Source organism: Rhamphochromis sp. 'chilingali' (assembly GCF_963969265.1).
Source record: "Rhamphochromis sp. 'chilingali' genome assembly, chromosome: 9".
NCBI classification, from domain to species: Eukaryota; Metazoa; Chordata; class Actinopteri; order Cichliformes; family Cichlidae; genus Rhamphochromis; species Rhamphochromis sp. 'chilingali'.
Genome location: NC_137936.1, coordinates 4928434 through 4949457, shown reverse-complemented (window position 1 = coordinate 4949457; position 21024 = coordinate 4928434). Strand labels below are relative to the sequence as shown.

The 21024-nt window shown below is 37.2% G+C and overlaps 1 protein-coding gene and 1 long non-coding RNA gene across 2 annotated transcripts in view; one reads left to right on the top strand and one right to left on the bottom strand.

Annotated features, from left to right (window-relative positions):
• The window catches only part of LOC308402215 (uncharacterized protein), a gene marked incomplete at its 3' end in the record, with an annotated part of 31053 nt that extends 11181 nt beyond the window's left edge, over positions 1-19872 (top strand). The window contains exons 2-9 of the mRNA XM_080890905.1: positions 17208-17350; positions 17527-17671; positions 17768-17811; positions 17954-17983; positions 18297-18341; positions 19128-19166; positions 19465-19609; positions 19790-19872. Of these exons, the coding sequence (XP_080747031.1) occupies positions 17297-17350; positions 17527-17671; positions 17768-17811; positions 17954-17983; positions 18297-18341; positions 19128-19166; positions 19465-19609; positions 19790-19872 (585 nt within the window). The 5' untranslated portion in view covers positions 17208-17296. The remainder of the gene's footprint in view (positions 1-17207; positions 17351-17526; positions 17672-17767; positions 17812-17953; positions 17984-18296; positions 18342-19127; positions 19167-19464; positions 19610-19789) is intronic.
• On the bottom strand, positions 14307-16388 carry LOC308402614. Its single transcript, XR_013972783.1, has 3 exons — positions 16168-16388; positions 15510-15561; positions 14307-14443 (listed from the first exon to the last, which is right to left on the bottom strand). It is a non-coding gene; the product is annotated as an uncharacterized lncRNA (long non-coding RNA).
• Positions 19873-21024: the final 1152 nt, after the last annotated feature.

Sequence of the window (21024 nt, the reverse complement as noted above, 5' to 3'; positions counted from 1 at the left end):
TTTTCTGCTCATTCTGTTGGTTTTTGTCTTTTGCCCTTCTCCCCCGTCACTCTTCTCAGCTGTTTCTCTTTCCCTCTTTCTTTCTCCCCTTCTTTCCCCCAGTCAAGTCTGTCCCGTATTCAGTAAGTGAAAATAAAATAAACAATAAAAGGTGAATCAAATGGACCATTACGGCAAGGCTGGGATGGTCCATTTGGTAAAGTAAATCCGTTGGGCATCTTTCTTCGCCTTTAGACAACAATTCTGATGCAAAAGAGCCAAACGGGACAGGCAAAAAAAAAGAAAAGAAAAGAAGAAGTTCACCATTCATTTTAATTTTTGACCATTCTTCCAAATGCTCATTCGTGAGGTCAGACAATGACATTGGAAAAGAAGACCTAGCTCGCAGTATCTGCTCTACTTCAATCCAAAGGTGTTCTATCTAGGTCTTGAAGTCAGGACTCTGTACAGGCCAGTCGAGTTCTCCCACACCAAAACTAACTCATCCGTGTTTTCATGGACCTTATTTTGTGCACTGGTATGCTCTTATATTGGAACAGAAACTGACCAAAATGTTTTGATATGCAGGGATAACTAAGGGGCTGAGCTGCTTTACCTGCCATAGCAGATAATAGCAGTTAGGTGGAAAGAATGGAAAGTTGATTCCATATTTACTTGGTTCCAAGCACATTCAGATTAATAAGTGACACCAAATAATTTCTGTAATAATAATAAGAAGAGAAAGGTGTATGAATTATGCCTTACAATTTAAAAAGGACTGAATAAACACAGCAGATAGATACGTTAATGATAACTTAACACATCTAAGCAAAAATCACTGTGTCAAAATGGAGTTAATAATAATATTGTTTACTCAATGGTAAATATGAATTCGTCTGGTGTCACGACTGTTGAGTAACATGAAAAGCTTCCAGTGATTGTCAGTGCAGACAGTGAGTTTGACAATATATTGTCTATGCACCATTTTTCCCAAACATCATTTAATATGCATATATTCACGATTTAATTGTGTAGCTCTGTAAACAGGTCATATATTATACATAAAGTACACACAGACTAACAAAATAAACATACATATAGAAATTGAAATGAAATACAGGTAAGTAAACGTAACACTCCACATAGTCACCTGGATTCCGTGTCATATGTGAACAGGTCATAGTGTTAATACTGAAAAGAGAAAAGAATCTGTTGAATTTTCCTTGTACTGAAAAGTCAGGGACCCATGTGACACAACTGAAAGAGCCATGCACCACATCTCATGCAATGAAGGGGCTCTGCAAACTGAACCTTGGCATTAGGTCATGTCTTTTATTCAGAAACTCTGACCCATGTGTGTAAATATTTAGGAGACCTGGTGACATAATGTGTATGGCGAAGTGCTGTACTGAAGCCAGGCTTTTAAAATGAAATCTGAGGAATCACAAAGACGCCTGTGCTCACATATCAGTTTTCACATCATAGCTTAAAGATTAGTGGTGCGTCACTAACCCTTTCCCTGGATTTTGAGGCAAAAACTGAAATGATCATCATTGGTTTATGAAGTCCACAATAACATTACAGAACAGATCATTAATATGATTCAGTTCAAATACTGTGAATATATTATATCACCAATTACAACCAGTGACATTACTGGTTATAGCGATCATTTTGGCAATCTTTGAAACAGTCATATGTATCAGAACTTTAAAGACTGCAGTAACACTTGTGTTATATTGCACAATGGATGTACTGGAACTACTGCAGGACTACATGAATGGAAGGAGCACTGATGAGCAAGCAGATTTCTGCACATCAACATTCATGATGTGCTTTGCATTTACTGTGCATGGTTAACACTGTGAAGTCAGTGTCAGTGATGAATCTTGGCAATCAGAGGACAAAGCAAATAATCTCTGTAAAACACTGGTGTAGAATTAGGACTCGGAGCTAGGTGCTACAGGTCATCATCAAGTGTCAGAATGGCTGAGTGGTCAAAGGCGCTGTGTTTAGGCTGCAGTCTCCTCTGGAGGCGTGGGTTCAAATCCCACTCCTGACAGGAAATTTCTGCTGCTATGTTAACTCAATTTCCCCCTGGGATTAATAAAGCTTGTCTCATCATCAGTTGTAACTTAGTCCTCAGGATACTCAATTTAAGCATGCAAAAGAAAACACATTTGCAAGTGTATTGTAATTTATACAGGCAATGTTCCCTGCAATGGGCTTATGCACTATTTTATACTGATTGTAAAGAAAAGATGAGACAGGAACGTCACACAGAGTTTTTGAAGTCTTTGAACTTTTAGTATATATCGAGTATGTGAACTTTTTTCTCTTTTTTTGGAGCCAGAATTAGTGATTAGGTTGGAGGGTAGAGTCTTGCTGCATCCATATAAACTATGAGGTTGCACTGCACAGTATGTACTCGGACAGTGTGTAACAGAGAGCAAGCCGTACTGTCAGAGAATTCCATTAAAAATGCTCCAAAAGGCACCAACAGCATAAAAAAGGCAGAGAGGTCCAGGTCAGTGAATTGAGAGGCCTAGCTGACTGGTTACATCTTCCCGTGTCAGCACAGAGACAGTCTGTAACTTAGCCACAACTTTAGGATGTGTAATAAAAAGGAAAAAAGGTATCTCCTCATTTTATAAATTTGTATCTTTTGTGAGGACAAACCAATTGTTTCATAACAATGAGCTTTGTGTGTCACTTTGTTGGGCCGAAAGTGTCTCCATAAGTGTTTGCCAAATAAGGAATGTATGCTGATGAATTCATTCTAATCACTGTGTAAATGTTTGCCACACAGTAACAGATTTAAAGCTGCACTCATCCAATTATTCACGTGTTTGTTCAGAATAAATTACATTAAGTCACAAAAGTTTTAATTAAACCCTGCAACCAGGTAGCCTTCCTCTCACTAACTAAACATCACCACGGTTTTCCTTTAAAGAGTTGAATGAGATGGGTGTGATTTTACTTAACACTGTTTTCTCTGAAATCACCTGCCCATCGTTGACAGTTTAATGAATCCATGAAATGTATTTAAAATTTTGTTTGTCTTTGTCTGTCTGATATAAATATGTTAATTATGAAACCTCCTTTCATCGAGGGATGATAAATGCATTTAACGCTATCACATTTGTTTATGTGCAGCACTGTGTTTTCCCATATGGAAAAGATATATATAAATCTTATAAAGTTTGTATCTGTCTTGTGTGAAACTTGTATGAAAAGCATACAAGAGTGAAAACAGATATAAGATCCCTTGAAAAATTATATAAATGAAACTTGTATGTTTTGGATACTTACTAAAACAATATATGAAAGCAATGAGAAAGTGGCCACTTTCATGAGTAAATCATATAAGTTTTTAATATTTCTTTTCCATATGGGTTGCTTGATTGGAATCAACCTTAAATTAACCTTTGATGTCGGCCGGTCAATGTAGATAATCAATGAAATAGAAGAAAGAGAATCTTTAACACAGCATATAAACTCTTGAGAGTCCCAGAGGTACTAGCCCAATTTCTAAATCACTTTTAAAAAAGAAGCTGCCTGCTGAGTTGTTTGGGTTGTACTCATGCCACGTAGCAATAACAAGGAGCCGATGTGAAGATCTGCACACATCAGAAAATTCAACTTGGGAAGGGCAGCACTAGGATACTCTCAAAACAGAAGCTTCTCCAATGCAATAATTAGGGCCGCATTAATTAAAATTTTCATACTACCACTCCACCAAATGCTTTTGTGTGACATAAAAATAGTGTCTCATAATAACGACGAAACAGAATTATCTCTCAGTTCTGTAGTTAACTGGATGGAGCTTTGTAGTGTACTCCAGCTCACTGTTTTGATTTCATGGTCAGGCGGAAACTTTAACAATTTTAAAATATGTTTGTACTGTTAGGTCATCACCCAGTCGCAGAGAAGAGTTGAAGTTGAAGTGAAACCGAGTGCCAAAAAGAAAGAAAAATATCATCCACGTCAAGGAAAATGCAGTTGGAATTTTGGAGAACTGCATTGGAGCACTTTTACTCATTAAAAGTTAAAGGTTAAAGATCCTTATCCTTACACTGACAGACAGAATCACAGAATCATAAATTAAGCATTGTGTTGTTTGTTTTTTCCTGCTGAAGTAGACAGTACTGGCTTTTGAAACCAAGGATCTGTTCATTCTTTTCTACATAAGGCTGAACAGATGCATTTGTGTTAAGTATATCATTTTTTAACTCTTGGTAAAGCTATAGTATTTGTGAGATGTATTTGGTTTTACAACAACAGCTAGGCAAGTTAGGTAAGCTAAGTAGAGCTAAGTACTAGCTTGTTTGTGTTGCCCACTTATTCATGCATTTATTCCAAATGCAGTGACAGCAGACTAATCACTCTAGTCCAGAAATCTCTTCACTCACAGCCTCCAGCTCCATCCTAAGGGATCCTCAGGTAAGATGAAATATGCAGTATGATGTCTGCAGCCTTTTCAGTGTCTCCTGCTAATCAGTCTGGAATACCTCCACAGGGACACATCTGAGTGACATCTTGATCAGGTGCCTGAACCACATCAGCAAGAGCAGCTATTTAGACTTCCTCTGACATACTGTCAGAAGAACCTAAAAAATCAGACACTGCTTGCACCATAAAACCCCTCTTAGCTACAGCATGTAGCATTATACTTTTAAACTGTAAACTGAAAAAAATATTTAGATACCACACAAATGAAGCAAATAAAATCTGGTTATAATGTTTTCAATTATCCAACATCAGGCCGGGGTCTTTATGTGTGGAGTTAGCATGTTCTCCCCGTGTTTGCGTGGGTTCTCTCCGGGTACTCCGGCTTCCTCCCACCGTCCAAAGACATGCATCTTGTGGGGATAGGTTAATTGGAAAATCCAAATTGCCATTAGGTGTGAATGTGTGAATGAATGTGAGTGCGAATGGTTGTCTGTCCCTGTGTGTTGGCCCTGCGACAGACTGGCGACCTGTCCAGGGTGTACCCCGCCTCTCGCCCTATGACAGCTGGGATAGGCTCCAGCGCCCCCCGCGACCCTGAAAAGGATAAGCGGAAGCGAATGGATGGATGGATGGATGAATGTTTTCAATTATCAGTGGTTTGTCAGCAAGACCACAAGTTCCTGTCAAGAAGTCTAAGGAGCTTGAAGTCTAAGGGGGAGGGGGTCACTCACATCGTGGGCCCTTTGACCTCAGTAAAACACATGATAGCGTGGGGCTAGATTTCACAATGGGTTCACCCAAAACCTTGGCTGATTGTGACCCACACTCGCTTTCACACCTTGGCTCGTGTGATTAGGATTATGGTTTTCTTATATCCCGCATCAGTGATTTTAAAATTTTGAGTGTAAGGTAGACCAACATTTTGAGACTTTTTATTATTTTTATTTATTATTGTTATTATTAAGGGCAGCACAGTGGCGCAGTGGCTAGCACTGTTTCCAGAAAATAAAATACCTTGTTGTACCTTTAGAGTTACAATATTTTGATGCTAGGAAGTAACCCCCATAACATTATGAACAATTTGTCCTCAAAGCTAATGTGCTAGAAGCAGGAAAATCTGGTGATTTGAGCAAACGGATCAGAGCATTTCCAAAAGTGCATTTCTTGTGAGGTGTTCCAAGTCTGCAGTGGTCAATATCTATCAAAAGTGGTCGAAGGAAGGAAGAGCAACAGGGTCATGGGCAACCAAGTGATGCACATGGGGAGCGAAGGCTGGCTCATGTGGTCTGATCCAACAGACCAGTTGTAGCTCAAATGTCTCAAAACGGTTAGTGGTGGTTCTCGTAGAAAGATAAAGAATCCACAGTTGGTCACAATTTGTTGCATGCATAAGCTGCTGCAAAGTTAGAGACTAATCTGATCCCAACGATGGGAATTTTCACATTAGAACTGGGCCACGAACCAATGGAAGATGGTGACCTGGGCTGATGACTCATGTTTTCTTACACCAAAATGCACTATGGGACGAACGCAAGTCAGCAAAGGTACAATGTTCTCCTGGGAAACCTTGGGTCCTGCCATGTATACCCTTTAATAGCAACATTATTCCATTTAACCTTGTTAAGCAGGATAATGCACCTTGGCACATTCTAAAGTAAAAATGGTTTTAGGAGAACAACAATGAGTCTGAGGTGTTGACTTGGCCTCCAAATTCATTAGCTATCTGTGGAAAGTGCTGGACATACAAGTCCAATCCATGGAGTGCCACGCCAGTACTCACACACTGGAGTGTGTAATGGTACTTTAATAATTTAGTAATTAGCCCCAGAACACTCTGTATTTGTACCATAAGATGTTGATTATGAAATCAACAAACAAAACTTGGTTTCACAGGCAGCACTTCGATTATCTGTACTGTATACTTCAAAATTCACATCATCCAAATTCAAGGTCAAAACTGCTATCCACAGCCTTTCTGTTGCAGTATACGCTTTTCTTTTTGGATCTGATGTCTTTATTTGTCAGCATGTTATTTGTTTGTCTATGAGTAGGAGGTGTTTGATGTTATATCAGAGCTGCTAAATCAGAGCCTCTACTGGAAGTCCATGTGTGGCACGGCATTGGTTGAAATCCTTTATGCTGATATAATGGACTCGCCACTTTTAGAAAAACATATGCTCAAAAGATGTTAACCAATCGATACATTAGTTCTGTGACCTCAAAGAGATCTGATATCTAGGCAGAAATTACAAACATAATTCATTATGAATTATTCAGATGATAATGAGCAGTGCTCTGTGACCACTCACCAAGCAAATCAAATTATACAACAAATGCGGGGGAAGAAAGCTCCTTCAGCAAATATGATTACAGTACTGTGATAGCTCTAATGTGTTTTGTTTGTCACGGATGTGTACAGATGGAAAAGCAGTGATCACACACGATAGCACATCAGTAAGTTGGTCAAAAGCAGTGCCTGCAGTAAGTACCATTCATCTAGCTTTGGAGTGTGATTGTTTGAAAGTCTGAAATTTCATGACCCAGTTCCCATGCAGGTTTTTCAGAAGTGGCATCAAATGAAACTGTTCACAGGGTGATCATGTGGTGTTAGCAGAAACATCAATGATTCGCCTCACATCAAACACATCATTCATATCAGCACTAACACGGACAATGGCGGGAAATCAATTGTGTGGTTGCGTTTTCTGTATGTGCTTCTACAGTTTGTGTGTGTTTTGGAGGAAAATCAATGCCTGAAAAAAGAAAAAAATTACAGACTGTAATGTTTTCGAACCCTGTCAGTCCTCTTCCCTGCAGCCAGGACAGCTCATCACTTCATCACACCATTGGCTGTTTCTGCACAATAACAAGAGTGCTATTAACATATATGGAAATGCTGCATGATAACAGGAAGCTTCCCCTTCCCTCATGCCCGCTGTATGCACCCGTCTGTGTGTGTGTGCCTGAGTGTGTGTTTTTGCATGCTTGCCCGCTGTGTGCACTCGGATTCTCTGTTCAGAGGGAATTGCTCGCTTTGATGTTCTCTGATGCAGGCAAGTGCTGATACCCCTATTAGCTTGCATGGAGCTGATGCAAGCTACACTAGTGGTCGTCTCCAAAAAACTGGTTCATTTCAATGCAAAGCAGAGCAAGATAGAAATGAGCTACATTCAAGAGCAGCCCGGGGATGTCAGCACAAAGAGACAAAGCCGCACACTTTATTTAGGAAGATAAGACTCTGGAATTAACATGGTGATAATGATGAAGATAAAGCCGCCTTCTTATGACACAGCTAAAGGGGCTGCGATGAATCAGAGAGGTGTGGCTTGTGGTAATGGTGGGTTGGAGGTGAGGAGATAGGAGCTAAGGCAGAGAGAGAGAGAAGGACAGGAAAAGTTCAGGAGATATAACAAGGAGTGGAAGGAAAAACAGCTATAGATGGGAGTTGGGTACAGCACAGGGCATTTTCCAAATACATATTCTTTTTATCGTAAATTTGGAACACATAGCCATGGAAGCCATGGAAATACTGGCCAGAGAGAGGTAACGGCCCCATTTTAGAGACCCGGAAGGCTACATTAGGAAGTTAGTGAGGCAGGTTTGTCATCCAGGAGACCATGATTCAAATCGTTGTGTTCCTTATTTGAAGCCTCAGGAAGTTAAACAGGCCGGTAGGTTTTGCTTTGATGGGCTGTGACTGACCTTGACTGAAAAACACCAATGATGTTTGTACAGCCTGCATGCTCACTGCATGAGATGTAATACTCTCTGTTTTTGGTGTCACAAACTACTGCTTTGAGCAGTCATTTATTCAACTTTATTCATGGTCATTGGGGATCACCTAATCAGTTGGGTTATCTCTCAGTTTTCACCTTTCAATAAAAACAACCTTTACACAGCTGTAATCTGTGTAATCTGTAATCTCCCTGGACTGGTGACGGCACCAGAAGGTACCAGAAGAGAAAAACAGGGCTATAAATTCTGGTATTAGGAAATGCGCTCTCTTTCCCCTTTCTTTAACAGTAAAGGATAGACAACAACCTAGAGATGGCTGCCATGGTGAAGTGGGAAGGGTCATCTCTGATCCGGTCTTTAAGTCTGATGTCACTAGCTGTTTCTAGGTCCAAATTCTGCTTCAGGTCCCAAAGTCAAACAAACACTGCGTCATCACTGAGAGTTAAAACTGTCTAAATTCTTTCATCTTTAATAAAATGATCAGTGTGGCTGCTCTACCAGGTGTAACAATAAAGTTTAACATCCAGGTGAGACCTGAGTCTGGGAACCACTCCTGGTGGGCGGAGCCCCTTTCATAAGCTCAGGTGTGGGCAATTAGCTGTTCTCTAACAAACCTGAAACTGTGAGTGCTTGGTCCAAGCTGGGCAAGTTGGTGTTTTTAATTCCTTTCTATGAAAGCTTGATGTGGGTCCCACTGAACTTCTGTTAGAATGGTGGGAAACACTGCGTTCCTGTGAGAGTAGTGGACTTCACCGCCACTGACCCACATTTATTAGGGTGTGACGCAAACTTGTGAACAGGTAACGAAACCAATACAGTTGAGGGATATGCCTGCTGTGTTTTACTGTCCAGCGTACCGAGCTGCTGCTTTGCCAAGTGGATTTCTGGCTGCGGGTAAAAGGACCGGACACATCAGTGTGTTTTAATTTGTGTTAAACTAGTGTAATTCGACAGACTGTGACTGCTGCAGCTGTCGGTTTTGTTTCTTGTTTTATTTTTCTGTATCAGTAGGCACCGCAGATATTGATGGTTTTCAGTGTGTCATCATATTTTTTTTTATATTTTTTTTAATATGTGCATTTATATCACTGCAGACGGTGAATGCGCTGTGTGGAAAACAAATCCTTTTTTTGTACTGCTGCTTTTGCAGCACTGTGGTGGGCCCGAGTGAAGACTACACTGAAGGTTTGCTCTCTTTTTCTATCGGGTCGTTAAGTCTGACGTCACTAGCCGTGTCTGGGCCTGAACTCCGCTGCAGGTCCATATATCAAACGATCACTATGGCATTACTGAGAGTTGAAAAACTGTCTAAAGTCTTTCATCTTTAATAAAATGATCAGCGTTCTGCTCTACCAGGTGTAACAATTGAGTTTAACATCCAGGCATCCATGAAAACGGAATTTATGACATTTAACGGAGTTAGAAGTTAGCAGGAAGTTAGCTCGCTAGCTTCAATCTAAATACAATATAGCATGTCCTGACTGCAGGGTTTTGGAAACAAATTCAAACGTACAGCTCTGTTATCACTTCCAGCATAAATGAAGACAGAAAACTAAACAGCAGTGATGTTTATAGGGTTACTGAAGTTTGGCTAGCTGGTATATAATGATGTGCTACGTGACTGCTAGCGACACAGCTATGTTAGCATAATATAAACAAGTTAACTTTTTTTCCACTCGATAAAAGTTAACGTGAGTGTTCTCGGTGGTCAGGAACAAATGTAATCGCATGGCAGGATGCTGTAAAAGGTCCAAACTTCAGCCAGGAGAACAACTGAGATAATCCATCCACAATACGAAGTTAGTCATTCATAGGGTTGCCAACTCCCTGAAAAATAAATAAGGGACACCTCGTGGCCAGGGCCGGGCGACCCAGTTGTCTTCACCCTTCCCAGTGTGGTGAATTTTCTAGCTCTTTTTTTGTGTGTGAAATAATTTTTTTAACCATTTGACTTGAAGTTGATTTAAGTAGATGCATATTCTATTCTTTGTGATATGAACACATGTGAAACAAATGATCATTTAGCCATTTATTTTTAGCTCAAAATGACAACATTAACACAGTAAAACAGGTCTCTTTCTTAAACAGAAGCCTGTCATGCTTAACTTTTGAGAATATAAGTAAATCTTTCTTTAAAAGAACTTTGTCCTGCTTAACTTAAAATAATAGAAAACAATAGAAAGAAAAATATTCTTGTAACAGTGCACATTTAGTGCATTTAGTACAATTGGCTTCAGTTGAGGTATTATTTCAGCTTTTCTAATGCTAATCAGCTGCTCCTGTTTGTAAACCCGCTTGTTCCCATGATTACGCATCATAACTCATCATCATTATTCATCTATGTATTACTTTTATGTATTAGTCATCAATTTGTTGTAATCATCTATCCTTGCAGTTGTTTATTACACAAAATAAGTTATATTATCACACTTCTGGCCACATAGCGCTGATATTCATTGCACATGCCCATCTTAACTTTTTCCAGCCAGGTGTTTTCCTTTTCCCATTCTTCCCTTTGTCTGAGGGGAACAAACATTGCTGCTCTAACGCTGGGCTCACACTGTGCGGTTTTAGGCCCATTTTGAGCCGATTTTTGAGTGATCGGACCGATTTTGGCCTTCATCGTGCGTCCCCATACGGTAAAAAAATACATTTTTCCTGGCCAAAATATATTTCAAATATATGGTAAATATATTTTGTATTTGTGATGCTCCAAAAAAATATATTTTTGAAATTTAAAATATATTTCTTTCAAACCAAAATACATTTCAAAAGATATTTGCGTTCAAGAAAATACATTTCCAACCTTTCAGTAGAATATATTTCAAAGTATCCCTTATTTAACCTCTTTGGACCTGGCGTCCACATATGTGGACGTCACATTTTGGGTTATTTAGACCAAAATACTCAATTTTGCTCTACAAGGGCCTGATATCCATATCCGAGGACATTATACTGCTACTGTTCTATCAAAATTTTAAACAAATATCCTCATTTGTGGCTCTTATTTTTCTTAAAAACAAAAATAAGTTAAAAGAAAATCTGGTAATTCTTTGTTTTTACATTCATCGGGTCCCAATATGCCCAAATATCAAAGAGAAATTAAAAATGCATGTCGTGGAAGAGTTCGGGTCTTAGGAGGTTAAAATGTATTTAGTGCCATAATAATAATAAAAGTAACAACATCTGCATCTAATCACATCTGCAAACACAGTTGGATTCAAACAAAACACAGTCAAAGGTCTAGCAAGAATTAGGTTATTTATTCATTTGCTTACAGTATTTCACATTAGACAATATTAGCATTCACTTGACTTTGAAATTAATAGTCATTGATACAGTACACAAAATACAACTGCTATGTACACTTTAGTTTTTGACAATATATACAATATAGTACTTAAAGAAACAGTCCACTTTTTTTGAAAATAGGCTCATTCTCCATCTCCCTCAGAGTTAAAAAGTTGAGTTTGACCATTAAGTCTTTGGTCATTTTTCTTTTTTCTTTTTTTTCTTTTTTTACAGATTATACAAAAATCATAAGCACAATGTTCATTTTGTTGAGCAAAATTAAACAGCACTTCAAATTAAGCGAACAATCACTATGTTACAACAGTTATTATGCTCATGACTGGCTGTGTGCCACTGATGGCAGGGTATTTTCAGATGTCCTGTGGATCATTGATGAGCTCATATGACTCATAGATGAGCATCAAAACAATAGTTTGCTGATGAAGTGTTCAGAAACTGAGATTCCCTTCTAGTTACACAACAAAAGCCCAAAACCTATAAAAAGAAGTGTGTCCTCTGTCCTCTGCCTACCCCCATTTTGCTTTGTTATTTTGTGTTTTCCCCCTCCAGTGCTGGTAAGTAGGCCATGTTAATTTAATGTAATGTATATCTGACGTTTTGCCATTTAATGTTTAATTATGTATGTTTTTTTATGAACTGGTTTAAAATCACTTCAGAAAAATACCACATGGCAGAAAATCATGTTTTCTCGTGTTTAACCTTATTTAAGGAATTCACACTGATTAATGAGTCTAAAAATGTAATTGACTTTTAGTTTTTCAGTGTGAATGATCAGACATTTGCATTTGATCTCTGCAGCAAGAATACCTGTCAGATGCCCAAGACGTTTTGATACTGGTTCAAAATAACTTGGATTTGAGGCACAGAGACTATGCTTTGCTCGTTCATAGAATCTTCCAATGGCATAACACGTCTCTCCACTTTCATTTTGACATATTACAAATCGTTTAATGTTAAAGAAATTTTGATCATCATCATTCAACATAACAGTGAATGAATTACGTTTGACTACACGACTGTAATCTTCTGAGTGAAACACCTCGCCATTTGTAATGATTCGTTGAAAGTACTTTACTCTGCTCCTTTGTACCCCATAACGACTCAGTGCCATATAGTCATCCCTCCTAATTAATCGCACTTTAGGATGATTAAGTGCAGTGATACCATGTGTGCGAGTTACATCTTTTAACTGTTTAGGTCTTGTTAGAGATTCAAATATCTCCTTGCATTCATTTGAGGCATCTTTCAGTAAAGTCTGGCCATAAAATGGTAAGGCCTTCTGTAGCCAGAACATTTTTACAATCTGTAGCGCAACCCCTTGAGTGCTTTTGATCATGTCTAGTAGTTTAGCATTGTAAGACTCAAACACAAAGGCGGAATGAGCCCACAAAGGCCCCCAGTTAACTACACTCCTTGGTAAATGGAGGCAAAGATGGACATTATAAGACAGATTAGCTTCCCCATAGAATACCTCCATGTTGTTCACAAAATCTGTTAGAAGTGCCTCAGACTCAGTAATCTGCTCTCTAGTTATATTTTCGCCCAACAGAAGGGATACTCCCTTGACTAGTTTAGACCAGTGATTCAGTAGTGGTTCTGGCAATACACCTTTCAGTACAGGTAAGCTATAATAAAAGAGCCACATATACCACTCATGGGCTTTCCAAAATTTCCTCAATGTGACAGACCTTGGCACACGAGGTACATTACATGGCGGTTTAATCTTTAAAAGCATTTCATCTAACAGTTTTGTAGACCTACCTATATACCAGTGCTTTTCATGGTTTTCACTGTTTAACCACAGCCCTGTTACAGTTCTTGCAACACCCAGAAGTACTGAATGCATATAGTCTGGGACAGACCCTTCGATAATATCAAAACTGGGAAGTCTACACAACATACTTGGCCCTTTAACACCCATAACAGCTTTACCAGACTGTAGCGCAGCTTCTACAAATTCATTAGTTTGTTCCTGATTGCGGAGCTGAATGTCCTTCTGAAAAGGATATACACGAGTGAATCCTCTGCCTTTTTCAACTACCTTTCCTTCATGAAGGCAGTAGGAGCATCCATATTCACCATTAAACTGTTTAAAATTTTGGATCACAGGTCTGGCAACTGAGTCACTCATTAGAATTAGAGGGATTACTTTTGTATTGACAGAAACGCCTTTGTCATCTTCCCATGTGAAACCACTGTCCTGTAGGCCCACACACTCATCAATGAAAGGTTTTAAGAAACTTCTCATGTGAGGCTTCTCATCCCCGAACCATAGTGCACAAAGGAGTACATTATCCTGTCTTGTTTTCAATGGCAATTCATTAATGGTGCAAAAAAGGGGCCAAATACTACAAGGGGACTTTTTAAAAACTGGCACACCATCACAGCTAAATGTTAAGCTGAGGGTTTGAAGGGCCGTTTCTGAACCACTTAAAGCTTTCTGATACAAAAAACCATCACAAATGTCACTGAGAGAAGTAGATGTTTCTGTTTGCCTTCCTATTAATTCATCTGTAATTCCTGGCATTCTCAAGAGATTTTTGAGTTGATCTTCCAAGGAGAGGTATATGAAAAAGTTATTGGTAAACCTACTTGCTTTGTCATAGGTGCTGTTGCATTGAACACAATGAACTTGGTCCAGTTCAGCTGACATTATATTACTGCACTGTTCACACACATAACAGATTTTCATGATGTCTTTTGTATCATCAAAAGCTTTGTAAAATGAATATTTTGTCCTGCATGCTGCATCACTGCCACCAACAACATTAAGGATTTTCATGATATCTTCAAGACAGTCATTGGTCAAACTGTGTTTGAGCTTAAGTGCCAGAAGTAGTAGTTGATTTTGCTCTTTAGTTTGACCTGAATCCACTGGGACCTCTATCTGAACAGGACCTGCAGTGCACTCTTCATCATTAGTCATCAGCAGAGTTCTGTCTTCTGGAAGGGTGTCTGGGATTTCCTTGAAAAGAGAAGCGAGAGAGAGAATTATGATTATGGGTCCTGTAAGCAAATCTTCAGTGTAAGAGCATTAACCTAGTGGACTCATAGACGCATTCATGTCTATATCGGTGAGATCTGCCCTGTAACCGTCTTCTCTGTATTTATGCATCTCTTTTTTTAACATTACAGCAGAAATTTGAAATTGGTCTCATTCACTAATTGTGCACTATTTGACATGTCCATTCAGTCTTGCCAAAATCTAAGTGTGCTTAGGCTGTCAAAATGAATGCTTAGTGCTTTCTTTCATGATAAATTCTGTAAGAATATATGATTGCAGTAGAAAGTAGAAATTACCGTAAAAATCATAATTAGAACAATGATTACTTGTTTTATTTTTTCTTGTTCAATGCACTAATTCATGAATATTCTTTAAAAAATAATGTCTAGAAATGTAATGATCTTTTTGATTTCATTTCTTGACTTGAAAATTCAACTAACTATTGTGTACTTATTTCGAGAAATCTATAGTCCAATACTCAGAATAAATTTAATTTAGGTTTATGCATTAAAAGTGTTTTCATTACAGTTAACCCAAAATGTTTGTATTCCAACACTAACCTTAAAAAGAGACCAATAAGATTATTATTAATATTAATATGAATCAAGCATTTATTATTTGTTATAACTGAGGTAATTAAATGCTAAGGGATAAGATAAAATGGATGATAAGATAAAAGGAATAAAATGTTATTTTGGTAATCATCACCCTCAAGTTGTTCTAAACCTATTTCTTTGTTCTGTTGAACACAAAAGAAGATATTTTCAAGAATGTTGATAACCAGTTTCTTGTCCCTACTGACTTCCATAGTGTTGTTATTTCATACTATGTCCATACTATGTCAATGGGGACCAGCAACTGTTTGGTTATCAACATTATTTTGTTCAAAAGAAATTCATACAGGTTTATAAGAGTGAGCAACTTAAGAGTGAGCAATTGATTAGAGAATTTACATTTTTGGTTGAACTGTTCATTTATGAATTTACAAAAATGCAAATTGAACCACCAATCATATCATAAGGCATACCTTTTGACATTCCTTGATAACATTCTGAAGTTCTTCTTCTGCAACCTTAATTCTGAAAAAGAAAATATACAATAAAGAAAATAGAAATTGCTTATTGCTATATTTGAACTCTAAGTGAACTGCTATTAACACGATAAAGATGTGATCACTTATAAAGATGTTTATTGATCAGTAATAAGCAGATTAGACATAGCCTAGCTACATTCCCTGTTTAAAAGAGCCAACTCCAACTCCAGATCATTCATTTGGGAGCCAGAGTACCTTATGGTATGGTAATTTATAAAGATCATTTTTTCCTTACAATTTTCATTGTGGCTATTAATTACATTTGATAAAATTTACTTAGAATGATGTTTATACCATTGTTTTAAGCAACTGCATGTCCTATTTTTACAAGAACATAAGCTGAAAACACTAATTGAAAATCCTTCAATGCTATTCTGGAGTATTAAGCCCCAAATGTCTATTACACATTGGCTTTGTTTATTCTTGATAAAAAACAAACAAACATCTTAAGCATGCAGTGGACAATTATTTGCCACTTTGAACGATTACATAATTGTGGCATCCTTAGTGATTGCCACTAGATTTATTGATTGTGCGGCCCTATGGCATTCGTTAATGTTAAAGAGTGAGGGATATTACATTACCAACACACCTTTCTTTTTGTGCCCATCTCCGTTTGGTTCTTGAAGGAATTTCCTCTTCAGGATCAGTTAGATAACGTTTATACGGAATCCTTTCAGGAGGCTCGCTCATTTTGACTCACACGTGACCTGTTGATGACATTAAAATCACATTGAAGAAAACATCGAGGATTGTAAAACAGAAACTGCAACATATAAAATAAATGTAGTGAAATATATGCTTACCGAGCAGTTTTCCAGGGAGTTCGCAAAATTTCAGCGTCTTCTTCCGCGAGCGTCTGCACACGCAATGGAGACCTTAACAAAAACTTTAAAAACTTAAACGTAAAGTCCCAAAAACGTCCGTCTTTGTACGTCACAGGATTAATCGAAAAAAAGGTACTTAAAACAATATAATATGTTTTTTCTATGAAATCTATGCTCGCCAGAGATTATTCAAAAAATGCAGCGTCTTCGTTCTAGATCTGTAGGTTGTGTGAAAGTGTAAAGGTTAATGAGCGGAGCAGAGTATGCGCATGCGCGTTGCCATTGTGCTTTTTATAAATAAAGATAAAATAAAAAGTAAATATTGAAATATTCCCAAACATGTGCAATGAACGCGCAAAAAATATTAATAATAGTAATAAAAAAAATTATTAGTTGTTGTTTCTTCCCCCCCCTCCCCCCCTTTTTTTTTGAAATATAACCGACGTTTGAGGCGCGAAAGGCCGATATACAGACGGGAAGACACAAGCGGATAATGTTCGCGTTAATTAAGTGGTCGGAAGATGGAAAGTTCTCAATTCTGCCGACTGAACACATTCGGGATTTTGATGAGGAGGAATACTTAAACGGTTTGGAGGAAAAGGACATTTATTTGGTGGAGTGGCGACAAGGCGCCAAGGAGCCAAAAGGCGGGTGGCCGGTCTATGAAGCCTCCATCATTAAGCTAGCAGGTGCCTTTTCTCCAGTATAATATTACTTTATTGTCGCTTATTTGTTAATCAAAATATGTAACTTAATTATATTATGATGTACTTTAGCCTTTTTTATTATTATTCTGCCTCCTCAGAAAGGGAAAAAACTTTGCAAACAAAGCTTAAGGAAATCGAAGAACAACTACCCAAGCCAGAGGTGCTTAAGAGAAAAAGTAAACCTTCTATGAAACTCCTTGAGGCCACAGAGGTCACAGACGAACCGGCAGCTAAGAAAAAGGTGAGTGTTCGCCGCGTACACACACAGACATATATACTAATATATATATATACCTGTTTTGTGTATATATATATATGTATGTGTAACCCCCCCCCCCCCCCCCCCCAACATTTTGAGATCATTCCTTCATACAGAAGGTGGCTTTTAAAGAGAGAGTTTTTTGTTTCATTTCTTAGGCATACCCAACAGACCAACAAAACGATCTAAAGTTATGGAATGAAAAGAAACTTGAACATCTACAGCGTGTCATTAATCAGTTGAGAGAAGAGAACTCGAATCTAAAAAGAGAGAACGATAGGCTGAAAAATGAAATACTTGAAAGTAAGTACTGTACTATTGCATGTTTTATGTGTGTGTTTACACTTGTCATATACAATAACTATCAAAACCTATTCACATTTAATTTCACTTTCACAGAAATCCCACCTCTCCTTCAGGCTACACAGCATTTAATTACCAAGGTTAGAAACAAAGCACAGTTATCCTTCATTAATAATCACTAATTACAATGTTCCACATTTCCTTGCCTTTTTAATCATTTTGAGACCTTTTGGAGTTTTTTTGGGGTTGTTTAGCAGTAATGTTTGTGCCTATTTATTTTAGCCCATGAAAATGAATGCAGATCTTCCTGACGTAAGTAAAATCTAATTAATTTTTTGTCATTACCATTAATTTTGTTGCTTTGTTGTTTTTGTGCAGTTTGCAATCATATAAACCTAACAAGCATCAGTCAGCAGTGTGCCTAACCTAAACAGATTCTTGCTTTATTCACATATGTAGTTATATGTACTTGTACATTGTACCTAGGGTTGCGACGACTTGGCACCGCCCCATTGTTGTGACAGCCCTGATTGTACTTGTACACTGCATCGGAACAGGGAACAGTCTGCCACATTAATGTATTTTTAAATGACTTGTTTCTAATACATCAGTTTTTCTCTTACAGATGTCAAAGTCTCAACCTGATGCTGCCCTCCCTCATCCTCCTAAAGTAAGTATTAGTTGTTGTGGTTTTTTACGCAGTGTCTGTGTCACGTGATATTATGTCACATGCTAAGCATAACTATTGAAATAATAACTGTTTTATAACAGATTTTCCCAAACACTAGCTATGTTTGTTGTCATTCAGACCAGTACTACTGGTTAGACATTGCTTAATAAGGATTGTGTTTTTTTAGCTGCCATCACCAGTGTGTGAATGGGTTGATGACTGAATGTGTAAAGCGCTTTGGGGTCCTTAGGGACTAGCGCTATACAAATACAGGCCATTTACCATATAATTGATATTCCCGATTAATTTCTCATCTCTGATTGAATGCCTTTGTTTGTTTGCCTTTTTTTGACCATAACAAGACATTTTTGCAGGATATATATGGTGAATTTATATGCATAGATACAGTCGTAGTGCTTGACACATGCACAGAGCAGTAGATGGACTAGTAGGGAAATAATTACAATCATGATGTTGATTGCTGATGTCAGTATATATATTTTAGAGGAATGTTTTGTTTTTCACCCAAAATGAACTATATTCTTCAGAAGAGATTTTTTACCCCACTGGATTCTTATATATTGTTGTTTTTTTTGCTTGTTTGTTTGTTTGTTTTTTCTCCAGAACATGTATGCTGTACCTATTTACTTGAATTGTATAGATATACATGACTTACAAGGTTTAGATTGTTGTGCAACATTGTCACATTCTGATATTTATTCAGTGGTTTTATGGCAGTCAATGTTATGTGTATTTTTTTTAATCTTTAAATATTCTCCTTTATAGGTGCCCAACTCTTCATGCAAAGCGTCTGGGGATTCTAAAGTAAGTATTTTTGATTCTGCTTTGTTCCACCGCGAAATGTCAATCTTTCTTATTAAAGTGTAAAGACTCAATCATCTAAGTTATTCTGAGTTCTTCCTTCTTTCATTTAGTTTACCAGTAATACTCTGTCTGTAACAACATTGTTGACTTCATATGTATGTGTTTATTTATTTAAAGGGTTCCAGTGATGCTGAATATGTAAGTAATTTTGCTGAGAATTTAGGTAGGTGCAAACTCAAATGTGTTTTTTAAAAACAATTTATATTGAAACACTCTTTTTATGTGATTGCAACCACAGGTGGAGTTAGCACATGCTACAGGGGTAAAAATTCTGAAACATCAGTGGGCTACTGCTCTTCAGGCCCAAACACCCACTTCAATGGTGCGTGTTCTTCTGATGGCCGTCTTCCCACTGGAGGTTTTGATCCAGAGCAATTTAAAAGGTAAACAGCTTTGAAACTTAGTTCCAATGGTTAGCTAATAGTATTTTAAAAAGCCTACTTCTCTGTCACCAGTTTCTTTACCAAAAAGCATAATATTGTAGTTCAAATGTTTAGATGAACAAAGATCAGATTTTTGGAAATTTAACTAGCCAGACACTCAAATGTTAATGCTTTTTATAGGAGGACACAGCAAAACAGACATCGGCGCAGAGCGAAGAACTGCCCTTGATAAAGAAACCATGACAGCCATATATAGTAAGTGAAGACTGTGTATCTAAAATTGCATACTGCACAAGTAACTCACTTTGCAACAATAAAAATTGCACAGATAGGTGATGAAGCATTGAAGTGGTTGGACTCAGACAAAGAAGGTCAACAGATTGAATGATGGAGAGTAAGGATAGATGACCAAAAGGGGTGTTAGTATTACTGTAATGTGAACTGGATAGACTTTCCATCGAGGGGGAAAAAAAAGGTAAAATTATGTGGAAAATATATCTGTATCTCTATAAACGGAAATATCTGTTTGCTAAATGAAGCTAGCTAATTTAAATCATGTTTTTATTTTAACTCTGATAAAAGTACTAGAACTGTGACTTTTGTTTGTTACAGTGGCGGTAAGGAAGAGGTTCCCCAATGTATCCAGAGGGGCTTTGGGGATTGCAGTCAATTCAAAGCTGGGGGAACTCAGACTGTTGGAAAAGAAAAAAAAAGTTACATTTTAAATATGTTTTATGTTCGTACACACCCACATATATATATCTATATATATATATGTGTGTGTGTGTATTCCTCTGCTTGTTATTGATCAGTAAACATCTTTGAGTGATCACATTTTTATTGTGTTAATAGCAGTTCACATCAAATTCACAGTATCGTTACTTATAAGTGTTTGTTGCAGTTGCATTTTGTATAGTAAAATGTATGTATATATATATATGTGTGTGTGTGTGTGTGTGTGTGTGTGTGTGTGTGTGTGTGTATATATAATTTTTATTTTTTAAAAATTTTACAATTTTTAAGAATGTTATGAAAATAAAGTTGTATAATGTATGTTCCTAGCTTGATTTATATGCTGTGTTTGTTTTAGATATCAAATAAAGATTTTCAGTTGTTACATGTGAATGTGTTTTCTTCGACTGAAATATATGAAGGGTAAAATATATTTTTGAAAGATTTTTAATTAATTTTCAATTATATTTTGAAATATATTTCAAAATATACAAAAATTGGCCAAAAAATATATGCGCTAAAATACATTTCAAAATATATTTATATATTTTGAAATGTATTTCAAAAAATATATTTTGAAATATATTTCAAAATATACAAAAATTGGCCAAAAAATATATGCGCTAAAATACATTTCAAAATATATTTATATATTTTGAAATGTATTTCAAAAAATATATTTT